The 20,262-nt window shown below is 49.1% G+C and overlaps 1 protein-coding gene across 2 annotated transcripts in view; it reads left to right on the forward strand.

Annotated features, from left to right (window-relative positions):
* The window catches only part of IQSEC2 (IQ motif and Sec7 domain ArfGEF 2), an 85,263-nt gene that overhangs the window by 18,778 nt on the left and 46,223 nt on the right, over positions 1–20,262 (forward strand). For both annotated transcript variants that reach the window (XM_028135051.2, XM_008158307.3), the window contains exon 2: positions 8,257–8,286. In XM_028135051.2, coding sequence (XP_027990852.1) covers positions 8,257–8,286 — 30 coding nt within the window. The remainder of the gene's footprint in view (positions 1–8,256; positions 8,287–20,262) is intronic.

A 20,262-nucleotide genomic window follows, 5' to 3' on the forward strand; every position in this document is an offset into this window, starting at 1 on the left:
GAACATTTCCCTTGTTCTCTGCATTCTTTTCATACAGTTGAAATGATTCAGCATTCAAGGGGGAAAAAAATGATTCTTGCTTTTTTGTTTGAACATTTCTCTTTGTCACTGCATATTCTTCATAAGCAATTGTTTTTAATGACATCATTTTTAATGGCAAGGATATACCATATGTACTTAACCATCCTCTGAATATAGACTGTAGAAGCTGAGCCCATATATATTTTTACTAATTTAAATCAGGCTACAGTGGGCATCTTTGCACATACAGATTTTCCGGGACTTACAACTTTTAGGGAACTGGCCTTATATAGGAACAATTGCATTCAGCTTATTTCCCTTTCTAGATAGTCCCTCTGGCTGTTCTGATTCATTCTTATAGTCATTCATTTATTCATTAATCCCATCACCTCGTATTTGCTCTGTACCACTGTGGACCAGATGCTGGGAACTGGGGATATGGACATGACTAAGACACAGCCCCAGGCCAGCAGGAAGAGTCTGCAGGGAGAGTCAGGCATGGAAATGGACACTTTGAGAATAGTTTGATCAGAGCTGTGATAGAGTCAAGCAAAGGATCCCATGGGAGAACAGAGGAAGGTCTCCTCGTCCAGCCTAGGGACATTAAGACAAGCTCCCTGGAGGAGGTCCAAATAAGTCACTGAAGGAAGAATAGCAGTTGGCTGGAATAAGAAGGGGAGCTTCCTGTTAAACACAACAAATTGAATAAATTTATCTCTGTTGCTTCCCCAAATCCTACTGAAATATGAGTAAAGGAATAAACAAGGTAGAAACACATAAGTTTGGAAATGCTGATCAGAAGTAAACTATTCCATCCAGAAAGCCCAATAAATGCTCAGGATTCAGAGATGTTATGAACCACAGGCAGGGTGAAATGTGGAACTGAAAACAGGGAGAATATTGAAAATCTGTTAACAGACTCTCTTGGCCCTTCCCCAACCCTATTTAGTCAGGGATGCACCCCCTATTCTGTAACCAGAGGTTGATTCTTTGAAGAAATTGAAGCTACTAGTAAGAGGCTCTGGGCTTGGGGTCACCAGGCACAATGGAGGATGGGGTGAAACAGGGCTGCAAGCAGAGGGATCTGCATCCTAAAACAGTGGGTCCCCAACTTCCTTAAAAACCCCAAACCTTAGGTAGCCAGATGATCAGCTAGTACAGGCTATTTGAGGAAGATAGTCAACCTGCAAGAATGACCAAAAAAGCAAGCAAGCAAACAAACATAACAAAAGAGCTTGGAAGGAACAGAGGTAATGAAAGGAGAAGAAGAAATCTGGGAAATAAAAGATAGTGAAAGCCAAAATAAATATTTCAACAGAAGGACTAGAAGATAAAAGGTGAAATGTCCTAGGAAGCAGAGTAACAAGACGAAGAGATGGACAACAGAAGAGAAAAGATAAGAAAATTGGAGGATCAATTGAGGAATGTCAACATCCAACAATAGGAGTTCCAGAAATAGAGAATATGGAGGAGACAGCAGGAAAGAAATGATCAAAGACCTAATACAAGAACATGTCCAGAACCAAAGGAATGAAAATCCCACTCAAAATAACTGATAAAATTATCCATACCAAGGTATGCACCTGTGAAATAGGAGGGATAAATGGAAGATACTAAAAGCTTCCAGAGAAAAATCATGTCATATACAAAGGATCAAGAAAAAGAATAACATTGGACTTCACAACAGCAAACTGGAAGCTAGGAGACAGTGGAGCAGTGTTCTCAAAATTCTGAGGGGACATTACTTCCAACTTAGAAGTCTATACTCAGTTGATATCAATCAAAGGTGAGGGTGTAATAAAGACATTCTCAGACATGGAAGATCAAAAGATTTTATGGCCCATGCCTCCTTTCTCAGGAAGCAGTAGAGAAAATGCTCCAGTGAAATACAAACACGAATTCAGAAGAGAAAAAAAAGGCCAAGGAATCTAGGAAACAGTTAATCCAACACAGAACCTCAGGGCTGTGTGGAAGGGAGAAGATCTTAGGGCAACCTTGTTCAGGCCTAGAGAGCAACCAGTCTGGATTGCCGTGGGAATGATGTCTCCAAAGGCGGGGGTGGGGGGAATATCTGATGGATTACCTGTGTCAAAACATATTGAGAGGAGAATTACACTGGTGATAGTTTGGGGATAATTGATCATATATATGAGGAAAACTATGTAAGCAATAATAATAATAATAACAACAATAATAATAGTAATCAACACTAGGGAAAAGAAAAAGTTATATGGCAAAGGAAATGTAATTATAGTATCTGATATGATTTATCCACTATTAGTATCAAGGCAGTCATAATCATGGAAACCACTAATATTGATTTAACCAAAACTTTGTGATATGACTATAGTGGTAGAATGAGAGAAGGGGATGCGTACGCCTACATGAAAACTGGGGGCTGGAGGTGGAAGTGTGTATAAGAGAGCTGTATCCTCTCCCTGAATAGTAGGAATTCCATACATAATACATAAAACTAAAAACTAAATCATGAAATTGAAGTATGCGTGTGTTCTTTAGAAATGAGGAGGTAAATAGCCAAAAAGCAGTTAAAAGACTTGAAAACTGTCTCTCAGAGTGGGAGTTGGGGGAGGACGGGTAGAGTGGGGAATTTGTGTTTTTTTGTTATAATCCTTGCAATACAGTGTGATGGGGAAATCTATATACATGTATTACTTGGGTAAAAATAAAAATTTAAAAGGACAAAAAAAAATCAAACACAGATTGGCAATTTGAGCATCTACTTGAGAAATATGAACACAAAATCAGAAAAAAATAACTAAAACAGTTGACAAAAAGGCCATTATTTTTGTTAAGATCCTTTTACAATTTGACTTTTCAAGCTATTTCACATGTCACTTTAATAAAATTAAAAATAATTTTGAAGATCATAGAGAGGGCCAAGAGTGTTCCAAGTAGCAAGTACCAAATGTGCTTTAAAAAAAAAAAAGTAGCCTGTTCTGTGTTATTCAGTGGTTGAGCATCGACCTATGAACCAGGAGGTCACGGTTCGATTCCCTGTCAGAGCACATGCCCGGGTTGTGGGCGTGATCCCCAGTGTGGGGCGTGTAGGAGGCAGTCAGTGATTCTCTCTCATCATTGATGTTTCTCTCTCTCTCTCCCTCTCCCTTCCTCTCTGAAATCAATAAAAACACGTATTTTTAAAAGCAGATGGAAGGGCAGAGGGAGATGTAGAGCTTTGGAGAGCCTGGGCTTGACCAGCAGTAATGTTGATGGGAAAATTACTGAATGACAGAAGCAGAAGAACCCTATCAACTGGTTTGCCTTTTAGAGAAGGGAGTCGTCCATTGAAGAGACTTGCGGTTAGATAAAGTGATGTTTGGGAGAGGAGGTGCCTGGCTGTCCCCAGGACTGGATCTCAGCTTTCGGAGAGACTTACGTGATTCCTGGGTCAGTCTACCCACCTCTTTCTCCTCGGGACGCTTCTGGGAGGAGCCCTGTTCACAGTTGCCTTTCAGGTCTCCTTTAAAAAAAATCTACTATCGTTGGTGTCCAATTTCCTTTCATGTTTTTTTAGACATGTTACTCAAATCCTGGCTTGAGGACCAGTCTCCAGTCTTTCTTTTTTCAAAAAATATGTTTTTATTGACTTCAGAGATGAAGAGGAGAGAGAGAGAGAGAGAGAGAGAGAGAGAGAGAGAGAGAGAGAGAGAGAGAAACATCAATGATAAGAGAGAATCACTGATAGGCTCCTTTCTGCACGCCCCACACTGGGGACCGAGCCTGCAACCTGGGCATGTGCCCTGACTGGGAATGGAACTGTGACCTCCTGGTTCATAGGTTGACACTCAACCACTGAGACACACTGGCCAGGCCAGTCTGTTTGTTTCAGGTAACTTTGAATATCTTGTTTCTGATGCATTTTATGTGTTTGTTTTTTTTTAATAAATAGTTTAGTTCCCAGAGGACAACCTTATTTATCTAATTCCAGAGAGCCTTATAGTTTCCCCAGGTGCTGCTGATAAATTGCTAAGAGGATCAAAAACCAGAGCCAGGGAATCCAGTCAGGAGGTGAGGACAGGAACCCCAATATGAATATTGAGGGCCTACATTCTGCCCTTGTCATCCCCATAAGTTCCCAAAAGTTCGGGAACTTTCTATATTTTGCCATTTATTCTTCCATCTTCCAGATTGTCCCTTGTCCCTGGAAGCAGCAATATCAAAATCCTTGGTCAGGTTACATGCCTGAGTTTTTGGTTCAGATAATACGGTCACTATACTCATAGGCTTCAATATGTTGGTTTAGTGAGCATCACTCCTGAGGATGAGAATTTGCATAGCTGAGCCTTTGAGAAGGCTGGGGTCCTAAGTGGCCTTTCATTAGAGAAGACTGTGGGACTAACAGGAGAAAATCCATTTCTCCTGATGTGGATTGAAAAGGGAGGCTTGCTACCTGGGTCTTCGCTTCTTTATGTACACAGCTGACCATGGTTGATAAAAGAGAGAACTTTGGGATTCTGAATGTTTTAGGTCCTGAAAATTGTTCAGAAGTCAACTAACACAGCCCCATTGTTTTGTAGATGAGGAACCAAGGTCCAGAGAGCAGGTGACTTGTCCAAGTCTACGTAGGCTGCCAGTTAGGGAAGGAGCCATAATAGAACCCAGCATTCTTTCTATGAGTCTGTGTTGCCCCCGAAAAGAATGGCAGGCCAGCCCTAGCCAGTTTGGCTCAGTGGATAGAGTGTCGGCCTGCGGACTGACGGGTCTCGGGTTTGATTCTGGTCAAGGGCATGTACCTTGGTTGCAGGCTCCTCCCCAGCCCAGGCCCTGGTCGGGCTCGTGCAAGAGGCAACCAATCGATGTGTTTCTCTCACATCGATGTTCCCCTGGTGTGGAAGTACCCCACATTGAGGGTCATATCACGCCATATACCCCCAAACTAGTAAAAATCAGTCCACAGTGAGGAGAACTGACTAATTCACTCTGCGTCACTGCTGGAACGGAGATCTTTTGCTCCCCCTAGCTGCCATGTTGAGGACTAACATCTCTCAGAAGAAAGGGCCCTGGAGAGGAAGGGTCTGTTACTTTGGGGAACCAGGATAAAGAAAGCCAACCTAACTGCACGCAATTGCCCAACCCTGAGCTACTGGTACAGTGGAGCCTGGGGGTAGGAACACAAGCTTTGGGGTTCAGACCAAGTTCCCCTTGTGCGACGTGGGGTGAATCATTTCAACTTCTCTTAGTCTCAGTTTCATCATCTTAGAACTGGATGGGTAACTCCCATTTTGCAGGATCAAAGGAAATAATGTACAAAAAGAGACAGACACCCTGCCTGGTATGCAGTAGGTGCTGAGTGATTATTCCCACGAGAGTGGAGATGAGTACCTACATCGCTCTCAAATAGATTGGGGCAGGGGCCCAGTCTGTGAGCTCCTTGAGGGTTTGTATTCCCGGGTCAGGACCTAGTTACAGTGGGCTGCATAAGTATGTGTTGGTGTTTGGGGTTGGGGTGGGATAGCGAGGAGACTGCCTGCTTGGAGCAGAGGTTTAATGTTAGGGACAGAGGCTGAGGGGCTTGGCTTCCATTCTGTTGGTAGTTGGGGAGTCACTGAAGTGATGCTCACCTGATACATGCAAATAATTGGACCAGGGCTCAGAAGCAATCTTGTTGCTGCCGAGTCAGATGGAAAGTTTTAGCGTGAAAAGGTGCTCTGTGGTCCTGGCCCTCCATCCTTTTAGGAGGCAGCAAAAGCTAAAGGTTTGACCTATGGTCATGCACCCTGTGCCTGGCACTGTGCTCAGTCTGTTGTTCAAAGCTTGGACTTTGCTCCACCCACAAGGGGCGGGATTCTTATCATCCCACCCCGTTTCACAAGTGAAAAGGCTGAGGCTGGACAGAGGGAATGCCTTCCCCAGGATTATGTAGCTAGTACTAGTAAGTAGCGGAATGAAGTACTGAACTCACCCACTCTCTGAGCTCCGGCGCCCTGATGCTTGCCTGCCTCACCTCGCTGGGTGGTGTGCCATTCACTCTCCCAACAAATATTCTCTTCTGAGGTCTACCTGCTTCCTGTGGGTCCCTTTCTCATTTTATTTTTTTTTAATATGTATTTTTATTTATTTCAGAGAGGAAAGGGGAGATAGATAGATAGATAGATAGATAGAAAGAAAGGAAGGAAGGAAGGAAGGAAGGAAGGAAGGAAGGAAGGAAGAAAGAAAGAAAGAAAGAAAGAAAGAAAGAAAGAAAGAAAGAAAGAAAGAAAGATCCATGATGAGAGAATCATCGATTGGCTGCCTCCTGCAAGCCCCTTCCTGAAAGAAAGAAAGAAAGAAAGAAAGAAAGAAAGAAAGAAAGAAAGATCCATGATGAGAGAGAATCATCGATTGGCTGCCTCCTGCAAGCCCCTTCCTGAGGATCAAACCCGCAACCCGAGCATGTGCCCTTGACCAGAATCAAACCGTGACCTCCTGGTTCATAGGTCAACGCTCAACCATGGAGCCACGCTGGCCAGGCTCTCTCATTTTATACTCAGCATAGCTGATGCTCCCCTCACTTAAGATTGCATCATGGTTCTCTCACCTGAGGACAGAGCCTGCAATGTGTTCATCTCTGTCCCTTCTGCAGTGTGTCATGGTTGGGGGAGGAGGTAAAGAAGGAGAAAGAAGACAATAGGGGATGAAGAAGGCACTTCCCACACTGTCCCACTTTTTCCAAGTTCCCTGGTCCTTCTTCCTGCCCTTCCCCACCCCCAACGCATCAACATCAACGCACTATGTTCCTTCCTAACCCCCTTCCCCTGCACACAGGCGAGGAGGAGCAGCGGAAGGGTGTGGCTCAGATTTCACTCATCCCCTCATTTCCCTCAAAGCTGTCCCCACTCCATTCTCCTTTGTCGCCCTTCCGTTGCCTCTGAGGGGGCCTCACAATGAAGAAGGCAGACCAATGTAGTAGAAAGGAGCTCAGCAGCTGACTCACCCTCTCAGCCTTGTTCTCTTCCTCTGGAAAATAAGCAGGTTGGACCAAGCAATTGGCAAAGCCTTTTCTATGTTGTTAATAATACCTGGCATTTGTCTGCTGGGTTCTAAAGGGCTTAATCATCCCAACAGCCCTGTGAGACTTGGCCTCATGTTACAAGTGGGGAGACTGAGGCTCAGATTCCGAGAGGGGAAGGACTGGTAAGTGGCAGAGCTGATATCTGAGGCTCAGTCTGATGTTCAAAGCTTGGACTTTGCCCCTGCCCACAGCTGCAGCTGCCACTCAGCCACTCTGAGGAAGGCCTCACTCCTCACCGTGACTCACCAGCCCCACATGGTTGGTTCATGACATCTCTTTTTTTTTTTTTTTTTTTTTACAGAGAGGAAGGGAGAGGGATAGAAAGCTAGAAACATCAATGAGAGAGAAACATCGATCAGCTGCCTCCTGCACGCCCCCTACCGGGAATGTGCCCGCAACCAATGTACATGCCCTTGACCGGAATCGAACCTGGGACCCTTCAGGCCGCAGACCGATGCTCTATCCACAGAGCCAAACCGGTTTTTGGCGACATCTCTTTTTTTAAAATATATGTTTTTATTGATTTCAGAGAGGAAAGGAGAGGGAGAGAGAAATAGAATCATCAATGATGAGAGAGAATCATTGAGTGGCTGCCTCCTGCACACACCCCCACTGGGGATAGAGCCCACAACCAGGGCCTGTGCCCTGACTGGGAATCAAACCATGATCTGCCCTACCTGGTTTGGCTCAGTGGATAGAGTGTCAGCCTGCGGACTGAAGGGTCCCGGGTTTGGTTCTGGTCAAGGGCATGTACCTGGGTTTCGGGCTCAATCCCCAGTGGGGGGCATGCAGGAAGCAGCAGATCAGTGATTCTCTCTCATCATTGATGTTTCTAATGTTTCTATCTCTCTCTCTCCCTCTCCCTTCCTCTCTGAAATCAATAAAAATATATTTTAAAAAAGAAACCATGATCTGGTTCATAGGTTGATGCTCAACCACTGAGCCATGCCAGCTGGGTGGTTCCTGGCGTCTCTTTGACCTCACCTCCAACCACTCTTCCCCTCACTCACTCCACCCCAGCCACACTGTCCTCCTCCCTGTCCCAAACTGGCCAGGCCCTTTGCCATCTCAAGCTCTTTGCACCGGCTCTTTGCTTTCCCTGAAATACCTTACTCCTCATTTTCATGATGCATGTTAGCCTTCAAGGACACTGCATAGGGCAGAGGGAGAAGAGGTGAGAGCATATGCTGACTGTCATTTTTCTTTCTCTGTTTCTCTTTCAGATCGGATGGTGAGAATTCCAGAACAGTCAGGTCAGTACCTCCTTTCTTTAATAGTGATTGGGAGATGGGACAGGGACTGTGGTGGGGGCCTTTGGTTTGTTACTTCGGGATCCATGGGCAGAAGTGGGGGCCAACTCCAAGGGTTTTGTCCCGTTGGTATTAGGGGTGCTGTGGAGTGGGGTGGGGGGCTGGCAGGTATGGGGAGGGGCTTGAAACTGTTCCTCAGTCTTTCTAACCCTAGCTGATTCGGGGCTGGGCTGAACCCCCAAGGGGTTCCTGGGAGCTGCCCAGATGGGAAAGTTGACCCGCAGAGAGTTCAGCTCTGGCCCTGGGACCTTTTCAACCTTCTCCTCCCCGGAGAAGAGGGCATGATAAATGTGGGGCTTCCCTGGTCTGGCTCTCATGCCCCACCCTGAACAACTCTAACCCTGAGTTAGTGGGATTTGGATGGACTTTTGATGTGACGCATTCTACATATTAGAAATATACATTATGGTGACAAGCGCACATTTTGTGTGTGTGTGTGTGCTTGCTAAAAAGGTTTGCAAGTTGCAGTAAGTTTTCAGGGTGTGATAAATCTGCCACTTCAGTAGGTGGGAGTAAAACTGGGTTAGAGACAAGGGCTATTTGTGCATTTCCCAGGCCTTAAACCATCAGAAGCTTCATGAAGACAAGTGTTAAGTGAAGGGGCTAAGTGGGAATGATGGGGGTTTCAGAGGAGGGCCCATTCGTCTTAGCATTCAGGTAGGGAGTGATGAGGTGGGCCTCTGAGATGAGATGGGCCCAGATGACAAAGGCATGGGATGGGCACGCCAGATCCCAGTCAAGGCTGTGACCAGCATATACAGAACCTTTGGGAAGAGTAGAATCCACTGAGTGGGTCAGTTGGAGGAATGTTCTCTTTCCATGGGGCTCCTTCAGCCCATCACCAGGGTTTCCGGCTCAGTGAGCAGAGCACAGGTTGGATTCAGCCCCCACTCATGCCCTCTTGGCTGTGAACCCTTGGCAGGGCACAGCTTGTCCAACCATATGCAGCAGCCCAGGCCCTGGCATCCAGGCAGTGGATGCAGGAGAGGGCAGAGGAGCCTAGCATACAGACAGAGGTGCAGAAAGACATACTGTTCCTTAGCATCCCAGGCAGAGCGGGGGTGGGGGGGTGGGGAGGTGGGGGAAGCACACTGATGCCCAAGGCTAAGGCCGGGGCTGTGGAATGGGACAACACTTGGGCCATCAGGAAATCAAGGGGAATGTGATGTCTGGCCCAGTGAATATGACAAGACACAGTTAGTCCCTGCAGTGCACGCAGCGAAGAATATGGCATGGGCACAGCCAATCCTAGCATTTGTTATTATTTTTTAAACATATTTTTATTGGTTTCAGAGAGGAAGGGACAGGGAGAGAGAGATAGAAACATCCATGATGAGAATCATTGATCAGCTGCCTCCTGCACGCCCCCTACTGGGGATCGAGCCCACAACCTGGGCATGTGCCCTGACCGGGAATTGAACTGTGAGCTCCTGGTTCATAGGTCGACGCTCAACCTCTGAGCCACACCAGCCGGGCTGTCCTAGCATTTAGGAAGGCACTGGTCTCCAAAAGGACCGGGATCCCACTGTCCCACTGTGGGCTTAGAGAAAGGCAGTTTGGGCTTCCTTCCTGTTGATGTGCCTGCTACTTGTTGAGGGACAGATTGACAGTGTCTCTCCCTCTGTGCTCTTCCCAGCAGGGGAGTTCCCGTGACCTGGAGCTCAGGGTATTTAGTAATTATCATAATCATAAGTCATATGGTGATATAAGTTGGGTCTTTACAGCTTACTGAAGTTGTCATCGACTTTCTTTTGTTTGATCCTCCCAGTGACACTGTAGGCGGAACCTGGGCTGGCCTTATCATCATTGTTTTACAGTTGAGACAACTGTGGCTCAGCCTGGTTTGCCCAAAGACACGCCACTAATATTTGGCTGAGCCTGGATTCAAACCCAGGTCTGCCTGGCACACAGCCCAGGGCCCGGCCCACGTCGTCCCTGCGGGAGCTGTGGGAAGCCTTGCAGATCATAGTAATCCTCCTCAGCCTCCTCCTAATATTAGGAATAATAGCAGTTATCATTTGCTCCTCGCATGCTAAGAAATCTGAACATGTTCTTATTTCATGCTCACAGCAACCCTATTAGACATGGATTAGGATCCCTGATTGACAGATGAGGTTCCCGAGAGGGTCAGTGATGCCCAAGGAAAGAAGAGCCATGGGGCCGAAAGGCATCATTCTGACTCACACCCTGGGCTGTCTGGTTCCAAAGCCAGTGTCTGCATTTGGGCCCACAGTCGAGGAAGCTACAGGGCCCTTGAGAACTCAGCAATTGGAGAAGCAAGGGTCAAACCTAGGTTGTCGAAGGGACCTGAGACATAGCATTTGTGGGACAAGATGATGCAAACACAGTGGGAGCCCGGGCTACGTGGGCTGTCTGAGGATGCTCTCAGTACCTGCATGTCAATTTTTAAAAAATATGTGTTTGTTGATTTCAGAGAGGGAGAGGGAGAGAGGAGAGAGAGAGAGAGAGGGACATCAATGATGAGAGAGAATCATTGATCGGCTGCCTCCTGCACGCCCCTCACTGGGAATGGAGACCACCCACAACCTGGGCATGTGCCCTGACCGGGAACTGAACCGAGACCTCCTGGTTCATAGGTTGACACTCAACCACTGAGCCACACTGGCTTGGCCTGCTTGTAAATTCTTGAACTCCAGTTATGGGTCCGGGGTGGCTTCCGGGAGAAGGTGGCATCTAAGCTGGGCTGTGGAGGATGGACACGCAGACTCTGCATACAGAGGGCATTGCTGGCAGTGGAACCAGCATGCCCAGGAAGTGAGGGTGGACTTACAGATGGTGGCAGTCAGTTGGGCTAAAACAGATCTGGGCAGGGAAGGCTCAAATGTTCAAGATCAGAACGCTGGGCAGGGCTGGGTCCCAGACGCCTTCTGTCGCCAGGGAGGAGCCGGGGAAGTTTGGAGGAGAGTCTGGGCTCCCCAGCAAAGCAAGGGAAGCAAAGGGCTCCATTTATGGTTAGGTCACTTTCTAAATATGTGACTTCATTTTTTTGTTTTTTTAATCTGCACCCAAGGCTATTTTTTCCATTGATTTTGTTTTGTTGGCTTGTTTTGAGAGAGAGGGGAGGGGAGAGAGGAAGGGGGAGAGAGAAACACCGATGTGAGAGAGACACATCGATTGGTTGCCTCCCACATGTGCCCTCCCCACACACTGGGTCCTGGGATCAAGCCTGCGACCGAGGTATGTGCCCTTGATCAGGAATCAAACCGGCGACCCTTTGGTCTGCAGGCTGACGCTGTAACCACTGAGCAAATGTGCCAGGGCTAGACATGTGACTTTGGACAACTCTGTTCATCCCTTGGAGCCCCAGTGCCCTCCTCTAATGAACAGCGTGTGCGTGTGAAGGGGAAAGGTTAGGAGGGTAGCAGGAACACCAAGGAGAGGGATTAGGCCGAGGCTGTGTTGGAAGTAGAACAGCAAGGAATGAGCATCATTGGTGGATTGAAAACACACCCCCCCACCCCCCCTACCCCCTTGGCAAGGCCCAGGCCTGAGGGCTTCCAAGCGCGGAATGCCAGAGGAAGTGTGGAGTCTATCTAATTAGAGCTGAACAGCTGGTAGAAGGTGCCTGGACTTCCTGCAGATCAGTGAGAAGTTGTCAGACCTGCTGGCACCTTAAGCCAAGGTCCAGAGAGGGACTGGCAATGGCTCAAGTTCCCGAAGCTAGCTCTCAGCAGAGCCTGCTTCCTTGCTGTGTGTTCTTGGTGAAGCCACTTAACTTCTCTGATCCTTGTTTGTTTCCTCATCGGTGAAATGAGGATAATGATTCTGACTTCCTTGGGTTGATGAGAGAACTTACAGTAAATCGATGCTCAGCACCAATCAGTGGCTAACACATTGGCGTGCCCTCTGCCTTCTCCTAGCTCAGTGGTCGGCAAACACATTAGTCCACAGAGCCAAATATCAACAGGACAACGATTGAAATTTCTTTTGAGAGCCACATTTTTTAAACTTAAACTTCTTCTAATGCCACTTCTTCAACATAGACTCGCCCAGGCCGTGGTATTTTGTGGAAGAGCCACACTCAAGGGGCCGAAGAACCGAATGTGGCTCTCGAGCCTCGGTTTGCCGACCACTGTCCTAACCTAATCCACTGTCAGTGCTCAATAAGGAAAAAGGTGAAGTGTAGAACTTGAAAACAGAGGGGCAGGCAGGAGGGGTCCCAGGCCTGGAGGCACTGCCTCTGCAGTTAGGGTCAGACTGGAATTGGGGAGTGAGTCGGGGGACCCGGGACCAGGCTGGGGTTGCTAGGCACGCAAGATTGAGAGCTGGAGGAGGTGGCCTGTTGCTAAGGAAGGAGGGAGGGGGAGGGGAGCTGCCGATACCCTTGGAGCTGGGATGTCCCCATGGCAACAGGAGCCGCTGCAACCTCAGGGAGGAGAGGTGGGAGGAGCAGCCATTGCTGGCTCTGCTCCCAGAGGAGGCCTCCCACTCTGGGCCTCAGTGCCCCCATCTGTCCAGCGGGACTTGGGATTAGATCATCTCTAAAATTCTTCCTTGGGCTGACCTCCTGGGAATCTGGGGTGGCTGAGACCTCACAGACGACTCTCCGTGGTTCCCGCATTCACAAGTGCAAGACACAGCCCGTGCCCAGAGCTGCACTGCCTCCTCTCCTGCTGCCTGCTGTTCGCTGCTGCCTGGGTGCCCGCCCCGTCCAGCTGTCCGTTCCCATCACTTCCTTTGCCTGGAATCTTGTCACTTACAGCCCCGCCCGCCCAATGTGCTCTGGGGCCCAACTCCAGTCCTGCCCATTCTGGGAAGCCCTCCCTGCCCGCCTCCTCCCTCCTGGGCTTCTTCGGCTCCCAAGGTCTGAGCTCCTGCTGCTATCCCTGGCAATCAGTGCTGCAGCTCATCAAGCCGCTTCTGGGAGCTGGGCTCCACGCGGGACACTTGACAGGCGAAAGCCTTTACAGTAGATCGATGGTGTCATATCGCAGATCCCATTTTACATGACAGACAGCGCCCTGAGAGCTTGTGACTTGTCTGCGGTTCTCTGGGTGCTGTGTGATGGAGCCAGGCCTGGAATTTGGCTCTGTAAGTGCTGCCCCCACCCCCATCCCCCACCCCTGTTCGGCCTCCCCCTGGGCCTGAGGTGGGTGTTAGCAACAGCACTTTCTAGGTGATGGCTAAAGCTGTGCTGGGTACTTCATCTGTTCTCTCATTGAATCCTCACAACAATCCTACAGGGCATATATTCTTGTCATTTTACAAATGAGGAAGCCGAGGCTTAGAGGACTAAAATGATTCTCCCCGTGGCAGAATTAGAATAGGAATCCAGAGTTGCAGCGACCACACTGTGCTATAGCGGGGTTAACCCAGTAATATTCCAGAATATTGCAGAGCATCCCCTATGTACCAGGCCTATGTTGTGGGATCCTTGGGGCGAGAGAGAGAGAGAGAGAGAGAGAGAGAGAGAGATCCAGAGTGGGGTGCAAACACAGATGAGTCGGCTCTGACAAGCCCCAATGGCAGTGTGGTGCCCAGGAGAACCCGTTGTAAGGATGAGAGTCTGGAGGGGGCAGAGTTGGAATCTGACAGTGGGACAGAGGAGGAGGGAGGTGGGGGAAGTTGGGTAATTTTCCCAAAGAAGGTACCTTTCCAGGAAGCTCACAAGAGACAAGAAGGGGTAAAAGGGTCCTCCCCCCCCCTTCCTGTCTGCATTCCTGTGCCCCCGCCTGGCCCAGCTCCAGGAAGTGGGTGACCCCTAAACTGGCTGTGTGCCTGGTTGGCACCAAAATAAACCTCTCTCTTCCCCTCCCCTCACTTCTGTCCCCTCTGTCCTGGCTTTAATTAGCAGCCCTGGGGATGAGTCACTTGGTAGTTGGGGAGGGAGGCTGCGCAGCATCCAGTCAAACCTCCACTCCTAGCCCCAGCCTTTTGGGCAGCGCTACTGCGTTCACGCATGTGGGAGCTCCCTGCCCCTGCGTTCACGCATGTGGGTGCTCCCTGCCTCTGCGTTCACGCATGTGGGTGCTCCCTGCCTCTGCGTTCATGCATGTGGGTGCTCCCTGCCTCTGCGTTCATGCATGTGGATGCTCCCTGCCTCTGCGTTCACGCATGTGGGTGCTCCCTGCCTCTGCGTTCATGCATGTGGGTGCTCCCTGCCTCTGCGTTCATGCATGTGGGTGCTCCCTGCCTCTGCGTTCATGCATGTGGGTGCTCCCTGCCTCTGCGTTCATGCATGTGGGAGCTCCCTGCCCCTACGTTCATGCATGTGGGTGCTCCATGCCACTGCGTTCATGCGTGTGGGTGCTCCCTGCTGGCCGGCCGGCCCTGTCTGTGTGCTGTGAAGAGCGCAGTGGCAGTGCCGCATGCTAGCGCGGCCATGCATGTCCGGGTGTCCACATAGGAGCATATCTGGTTGTCGCTGCCTTTGTTTCTGTGTGCCACTGGATGTCAATGTGTGCGCGCGTGTGGCTTCAGCGTTTGTCTGTGGTAGAAAGTGTCAGGGAATGAGGGAGCATTAGGGTGAACAAACACAACTGCTTTATCATTGCATTCACCCCTCCCTACATAAGTGTTCTTTTTTAACATATATTTTTATTGATTTCAGAGAGGAAGAGAGATAGAAACATCAATGATGAGAGGGAGTGAGTCATTGATCGGCTGCCTCCTGCATGCCCCACACTGGGGATAGAGCCTGGAACCTGGGCATGTGTCCTAACCGGGAATCGAACTGTGACCTCCTGGTTCATAGGTCAATGCTCTACCACTGAGCCACACTGACCGGGCCATAAGTGTTCTTTATCGTTTTTGCCTGTGCAAACTCTGCACTTATATGCCCAATTTTCCCTTCTGTTAGCCTGGGTACATTTTGTTGCGGGGAACAGAAATCCACTCAGACTCAGTCAAGAATAAAGGGTAGGGGGACCTCTTGCAAGGCTACATCTCATGGAATCTAAGAACAGTATATGAAGTATAGCCAGGCCACCCGCCAGCTGGAAGTGGGACCAAGAAGTCAAGGACCAAAGGACCAAGATTGCGTGCTCTCTTTCTCTGTTTCTGTCTCTCTCCCTTCTTTCCTCTCTCCCTTCCTCTCTCTCTCTCTCTCTCTCTCCATTTCTGGGGCCTATGTCTTGACTCTCACCTCTCATGGCTTGCCTGGTCCCTGTCATCTCTTTGTCACTGACTCCTCTCTCTGGCTTGGCTGCCTCTGCTTTCACACACAACCTTCTAGCTTCAGGGTCTACCCCCCTATGATCACAGCATTTCTGTCTAGCCAATGGTCACACGAGGTGGCAAGGGGCTGTAGGTGGGAATCAATTCTCTTTAATTGGGTAAGGGTAGAGAGATCAAATGCTCGATACTTGGTCTTCTACAGTGACCACAGCTTTTATGTGTCCACAGTGAGATTGGAGCCTGGGTCGCAGTCAGCTCAGAGACCCACCCACAATATAAGATTGCCCATTCATCAAGGTTTTGGTTCCTACTGTAATGCAAATAGATCTTTGCTCCCTATGCTTTCAAATATCATGCTTTTGCATCAGAACACCCCGTTTCACCAAAAAAATTCCCCCTTATTACCATTGCTCCCAGTATGTGGTGATTTTCATAGCCTCAGAATGATGGGCATAATGTTACCCATGGTACAGCCGCTACCAAGTTCTTGGTTGCTTCAGGAATTTTTACATTTTATTAGTGCAGTGACTGAATTTATAGTTACCTGCAGTATGTAATTACAAGCGCACATTATCAATATTATCAGCTTGATGCTTGAGCTTAGTTTTCCATGAATACAAACCCTGCAGTTTTTGCATTAATTACAGAGGGAATTAATGACCCCTTAGACGAGTTTTCACCTATGAGTAAAGAGTTTGGAACCAGCCGTGCCTGTAATGACTGGTCTCCAGACGCTGGGGCAATGCCTGCAGCTCTGACCTCAGCCCTGGCCTCGCATTCTCTGGCTGAGGCTAGAGGCTGCGCCCCTCCTCCTTGGGAGCCTCCTGTTTCCGGTCTGTCACATAGCAGATGCTGTTGTTATTTCTAATAAAACAGTAAAAAATGATGCTGCTCACCCAGCTGGTGTGGTTCACTGGTTGAGCGTCAACCTATGAACAAGGAGGTCACAGTTTGATTCCGGTCAGAACACATCCCCGGGTTGTGGGCTCGATCCCCAGTGTGGGGCGTGCAGGAGGCAGCCGATCAATGATTCTCATCATTGATGTTTCTATCTTTCTCTCTCCCTTCCTCTCTGAAATGAATAATAATAGTAATAATAAAGAACAAATGAACTAAGAAAACACGGAGAACGTTAAAAAATGATACTTTTCTTATTATTGTTAAAACCATCTTGCACATGTAAATGGTAAACCCGAGTGGGTGAGATCATCCCCAGCTCCAGGCAGCGTCTCCTTCCCTCCCTTTTTTCACTATTCCAAATATTAACTATTTTTTTGATTTCAGAAATGTCTACTATGTATCAGGCACTGTTAGCACTCAACACATATTATCTTCAATCGTCCTGGCCGCCCTACTAAGTTGTGGTGATCACATCCACTTTTTAAATTGCAAACAGAAGAAAACTAGAGAGGTAAAGTCACTTGTTAGAGGTCATCCATCCATTTATTGAATCATTCACTTAAGGATGATGTGCCAGGCACTAATGTGCTAAATTAAACGCAGTTGGTCACAATGATGAGTAATAACAGAGTCCAGAGTCCTCCTCTGAGGAAACGCACTGTCTTGTAGGGAAACAGGGAAGGAAACAGACAATTACAGACAATTACAGGGAAGTGCAGGATGCTGTGGGAGCACCTCGGAAATATACCCAACCCAGCCTGAGGGACAGGGCGGTTTCTCCAAGCTGACATCTAAGCTGAGAGTTGGAAGATGAGTAGAAGTTAGCCAGGTGAGCTGTGGGGGTGGGGTGAGGTGAAGTGGCCAGTGTTGCAGACAGAGCAAAAAAAAATGTATGCTAGGGCTGTAGGAGGGGTACTTGGCATTGCATTTGTGAATTACGAAGGCTGTGTGTGCAGTAGGATGGCCCGGTCCTGACAAGTGGTGTGGAAAGGGGGCAGAAAGTGAATTGGGGGCTGGAACAGGGACCCTGGTCAATGAGGCCCAGAGCTGAGGAGCTCCAGAACCCAAGAGCAGTTTCCATGCTTCAGGGTTCCTTGGAGACAGGAAGTTTGCATACCAGGCCCTGGAGCCCGCCTGGCCAGCATCAGGCCTGGATTCCAGAGGCCACAGTGCCCTCTAGTGTCCACAAGCCCATCTTGCAGCCTCCATCTCTGTGGATTGTGTCTCCAACCAACACCTTACTGACTTGTGTGATTGGGTGCCCTGTGTTGAACGATGGGGACACTGAGATGCATAAGATCGAGCTCCTGGCTCAGAAGAGGCAACAGACAGTGCCAAGAGAAGTACAGGGTGGGAAGGACACAGGGGAGGGGTCAGAGCAGGTTCCCAGAGGACCGCAACCTCTGAGAACAAGGGGGAGCTAAAGAGGTAGGGTGGTGGCAGTGGGGCGGGGTGGTGGGGAAGGGCCTTTTGAGTGGAGGGAAGGCACAGGCAAAGATAGGCTGACAGCAGAGTGACTGACGATTGCAAGCATTCCTGTCTGGGTGGAGCACAGGGTGAAGATGGGGGAAGGCTGAGACTAGCTGGAGATGGGAGAGGTAGGGGCCAGCTCACAGAAGGTTCTAGAATGCCTTGCAGTTGCTCGGCTTAGGCACTTGTGAATGGACTCATAGAAAGAGCTTCCCTATTCTTTTGGGATCACAACCCCACCTGGGATCTGATGAAAGTTATACTCTCCTTGGAAACATGCTGTTACGCATTAATATTTGTCATACAGCTTCAGTGGCTTCCGAGACACCCTGTATGCCTATCCATGAACCACAGGCTGCCAAACTGTTCTTAGCATACACACTAAAACATTATTGTGGCTTCCTGCATGATTAGGCCCCTGCCCACATCTCTAGTCTCACCTCTCTTCTCTTAGCTTTTTCCATTCAGCCCTTTTGGCCTTTTTGCAGTTCCTAGAAATAGCCCCTCAGGTCCTTTGCCCAAGTTATTTCCTCTGCCTGGAACATTCTCTCCTGCTACCTCCGCTTTTGCCCATCTTAACTCCATTAGTTGTTGAACATCTGTTTCCTCTCACTCGAATATAAGCTCCATGAGATCAGGACATTGACTACCCTTAGTCACTGCTTGTCTAACCCCAAGCCCAGTGCCTGGTCTGCAGGCTCTGTGAACAAGGGAATGAAGGCCTGGCCAGTGCCCTGTGGCCAGGTCAATGTCCTCACCCATAATTCCTTCTTCCCTGCAGTCTCTGGCGGGTCATCACATGAGTCTACCCAACATGTTCACATAGTCTGAATTCCAAGAGTGGCCTGGATTAAGAGAGATTTCCCTAGCCATTGTCCCACCCCCGAAACAAACAGCCTTCCCATGGGTCTCTCTGGCTTCTCTGGGAGAAGGGACCGACTTAGGCTCAAGCTGAGATACTTCCTCATGTGCTCATTCGTCTCACTGAATCCTCACAAGAACCCGGGAGGCAGGAATAGCCACTTGTCTTTTATAGATGAACTAGAGGCCTGGTGCACAGATTCGTGCACTGGTGGGGTCTCTCAGCCTGGCCTGTGGGGATTAAGCCGAAACCAGCCTGGTGCACGGATTTGTCCAGGGTATGTCTGGCCCGTCTCGCCCAGTCCTGATCAGCCGGACCCCAGCAGCAAGCTAACCTACCGGTCGGAGCATCTGCCCCTTGGTGGTCAGTGCACGTCATAGCAACTGGTCGAACAAACGAACGAACTGTTGGACACTTAGCATATTAGGTTTTTATTATATAGGATAAATTGATCCTCAGAGGGGTTACCAGCTGAAAAGTGGTTGACCTGGGACTTGTACTCAGCTCTCCCAGGCACCAAAATGAAGGCTCTTGGCCTCACCCGAGAGGGGAAGGGACTTGCCCAAGGTCACACAGCATCAGCTTTAGGGCCAGGACTGGACTTTCCATCTCTCAGCTCCTGCCAGGCCAAGAGGCGGGTTGGGCCCGAGGTGCCGCTCTTAGCACGGTAACTGCAAATGGGCACCAGGTGCAGCTACGTCAGGAACTAGAGTTGCTAAAGGAGAGAGAAAAGAACAGGCACTGAGTCCAGAGTCCAGAGAACCAAGGATCTTTAGGGGTGGGCAGAAGAGGCCACAAAGGGCCTATAGATGCCAACTTTGTGGTGATTTGGAGGGCCAATCTCTCTCAGCAGCTTTGGCTTTCTTGAGAGGAACCAGCTGCCCCAGCAGGGAAGCAGGAAGGCTGGCCTGTTGCCTGTCAGCTCCTATTCCTTCTAGATCACTGGCCCCCTGGCCCCTCCCAGGGCTGCCTTCTGCTCAGAACAGCCAGGGGCCTGGGCTCTGGGGCAGTGAAAGGACAGGGATGCTCTGAGCTGGATCTGGGGTGCTGCTCAGGAGCCCGCATCCTTCAGATCCTCCACATTCTCTCCTTTGGCCAGCCCCGCCCATTCTGTGGTAGGTAATTGGGGAGTCAGGGCCTAGGTTCTAGTCTGCCCAGCTGTGGGAATGTCAGTCAGACTCTTTTCTTCCCCTCCCCAGGCCTCAGTTTCCCTTTCTGTAAGACCAGGTGGGGCCACTTCCTTGGCAAAACAGCCTCTTGATTGTGAAGGGCATTTCTTCTGATTTTTGTCCTTCTCTGCAGGGAGCTTTTCTCTCAGCCAGTGCAGAAAACAACACTGAATGAATGAGGACTTATTGCCGTGCTCAAGAATATTGGCCAGGGCCAGTCTGATTTCCCAAAATGAGTGCTTTGAATTTTATGGGATCCGGAGCCTCCCAGAGCAACCAAATGGTCTCTTTAGCCGTGCTCAAGATGAGGGTGTGTGAAAAGGCCTCTATGGAAAGGTTGCTGTGTTCCCAAGGCAGCGATACGGCTGAGGGGACAGATTC

Source organism: Eptesicus fuscus, chromosome 1 (genome assembly GCF_027574615.1).
Source record: "Eptesicus fuscus isolate TK198812 chromosome 1, DD_ASM_mEF_20220401, whole genome shotgun sequence".
NCBI classification, from domain to species: domain Eukaryota; kingdom Metazoa; phylum Chordata; class Mammalia; order Chiroptera; family Vespertilionidae; genus Eptesicus; species Eptesicus fuscus.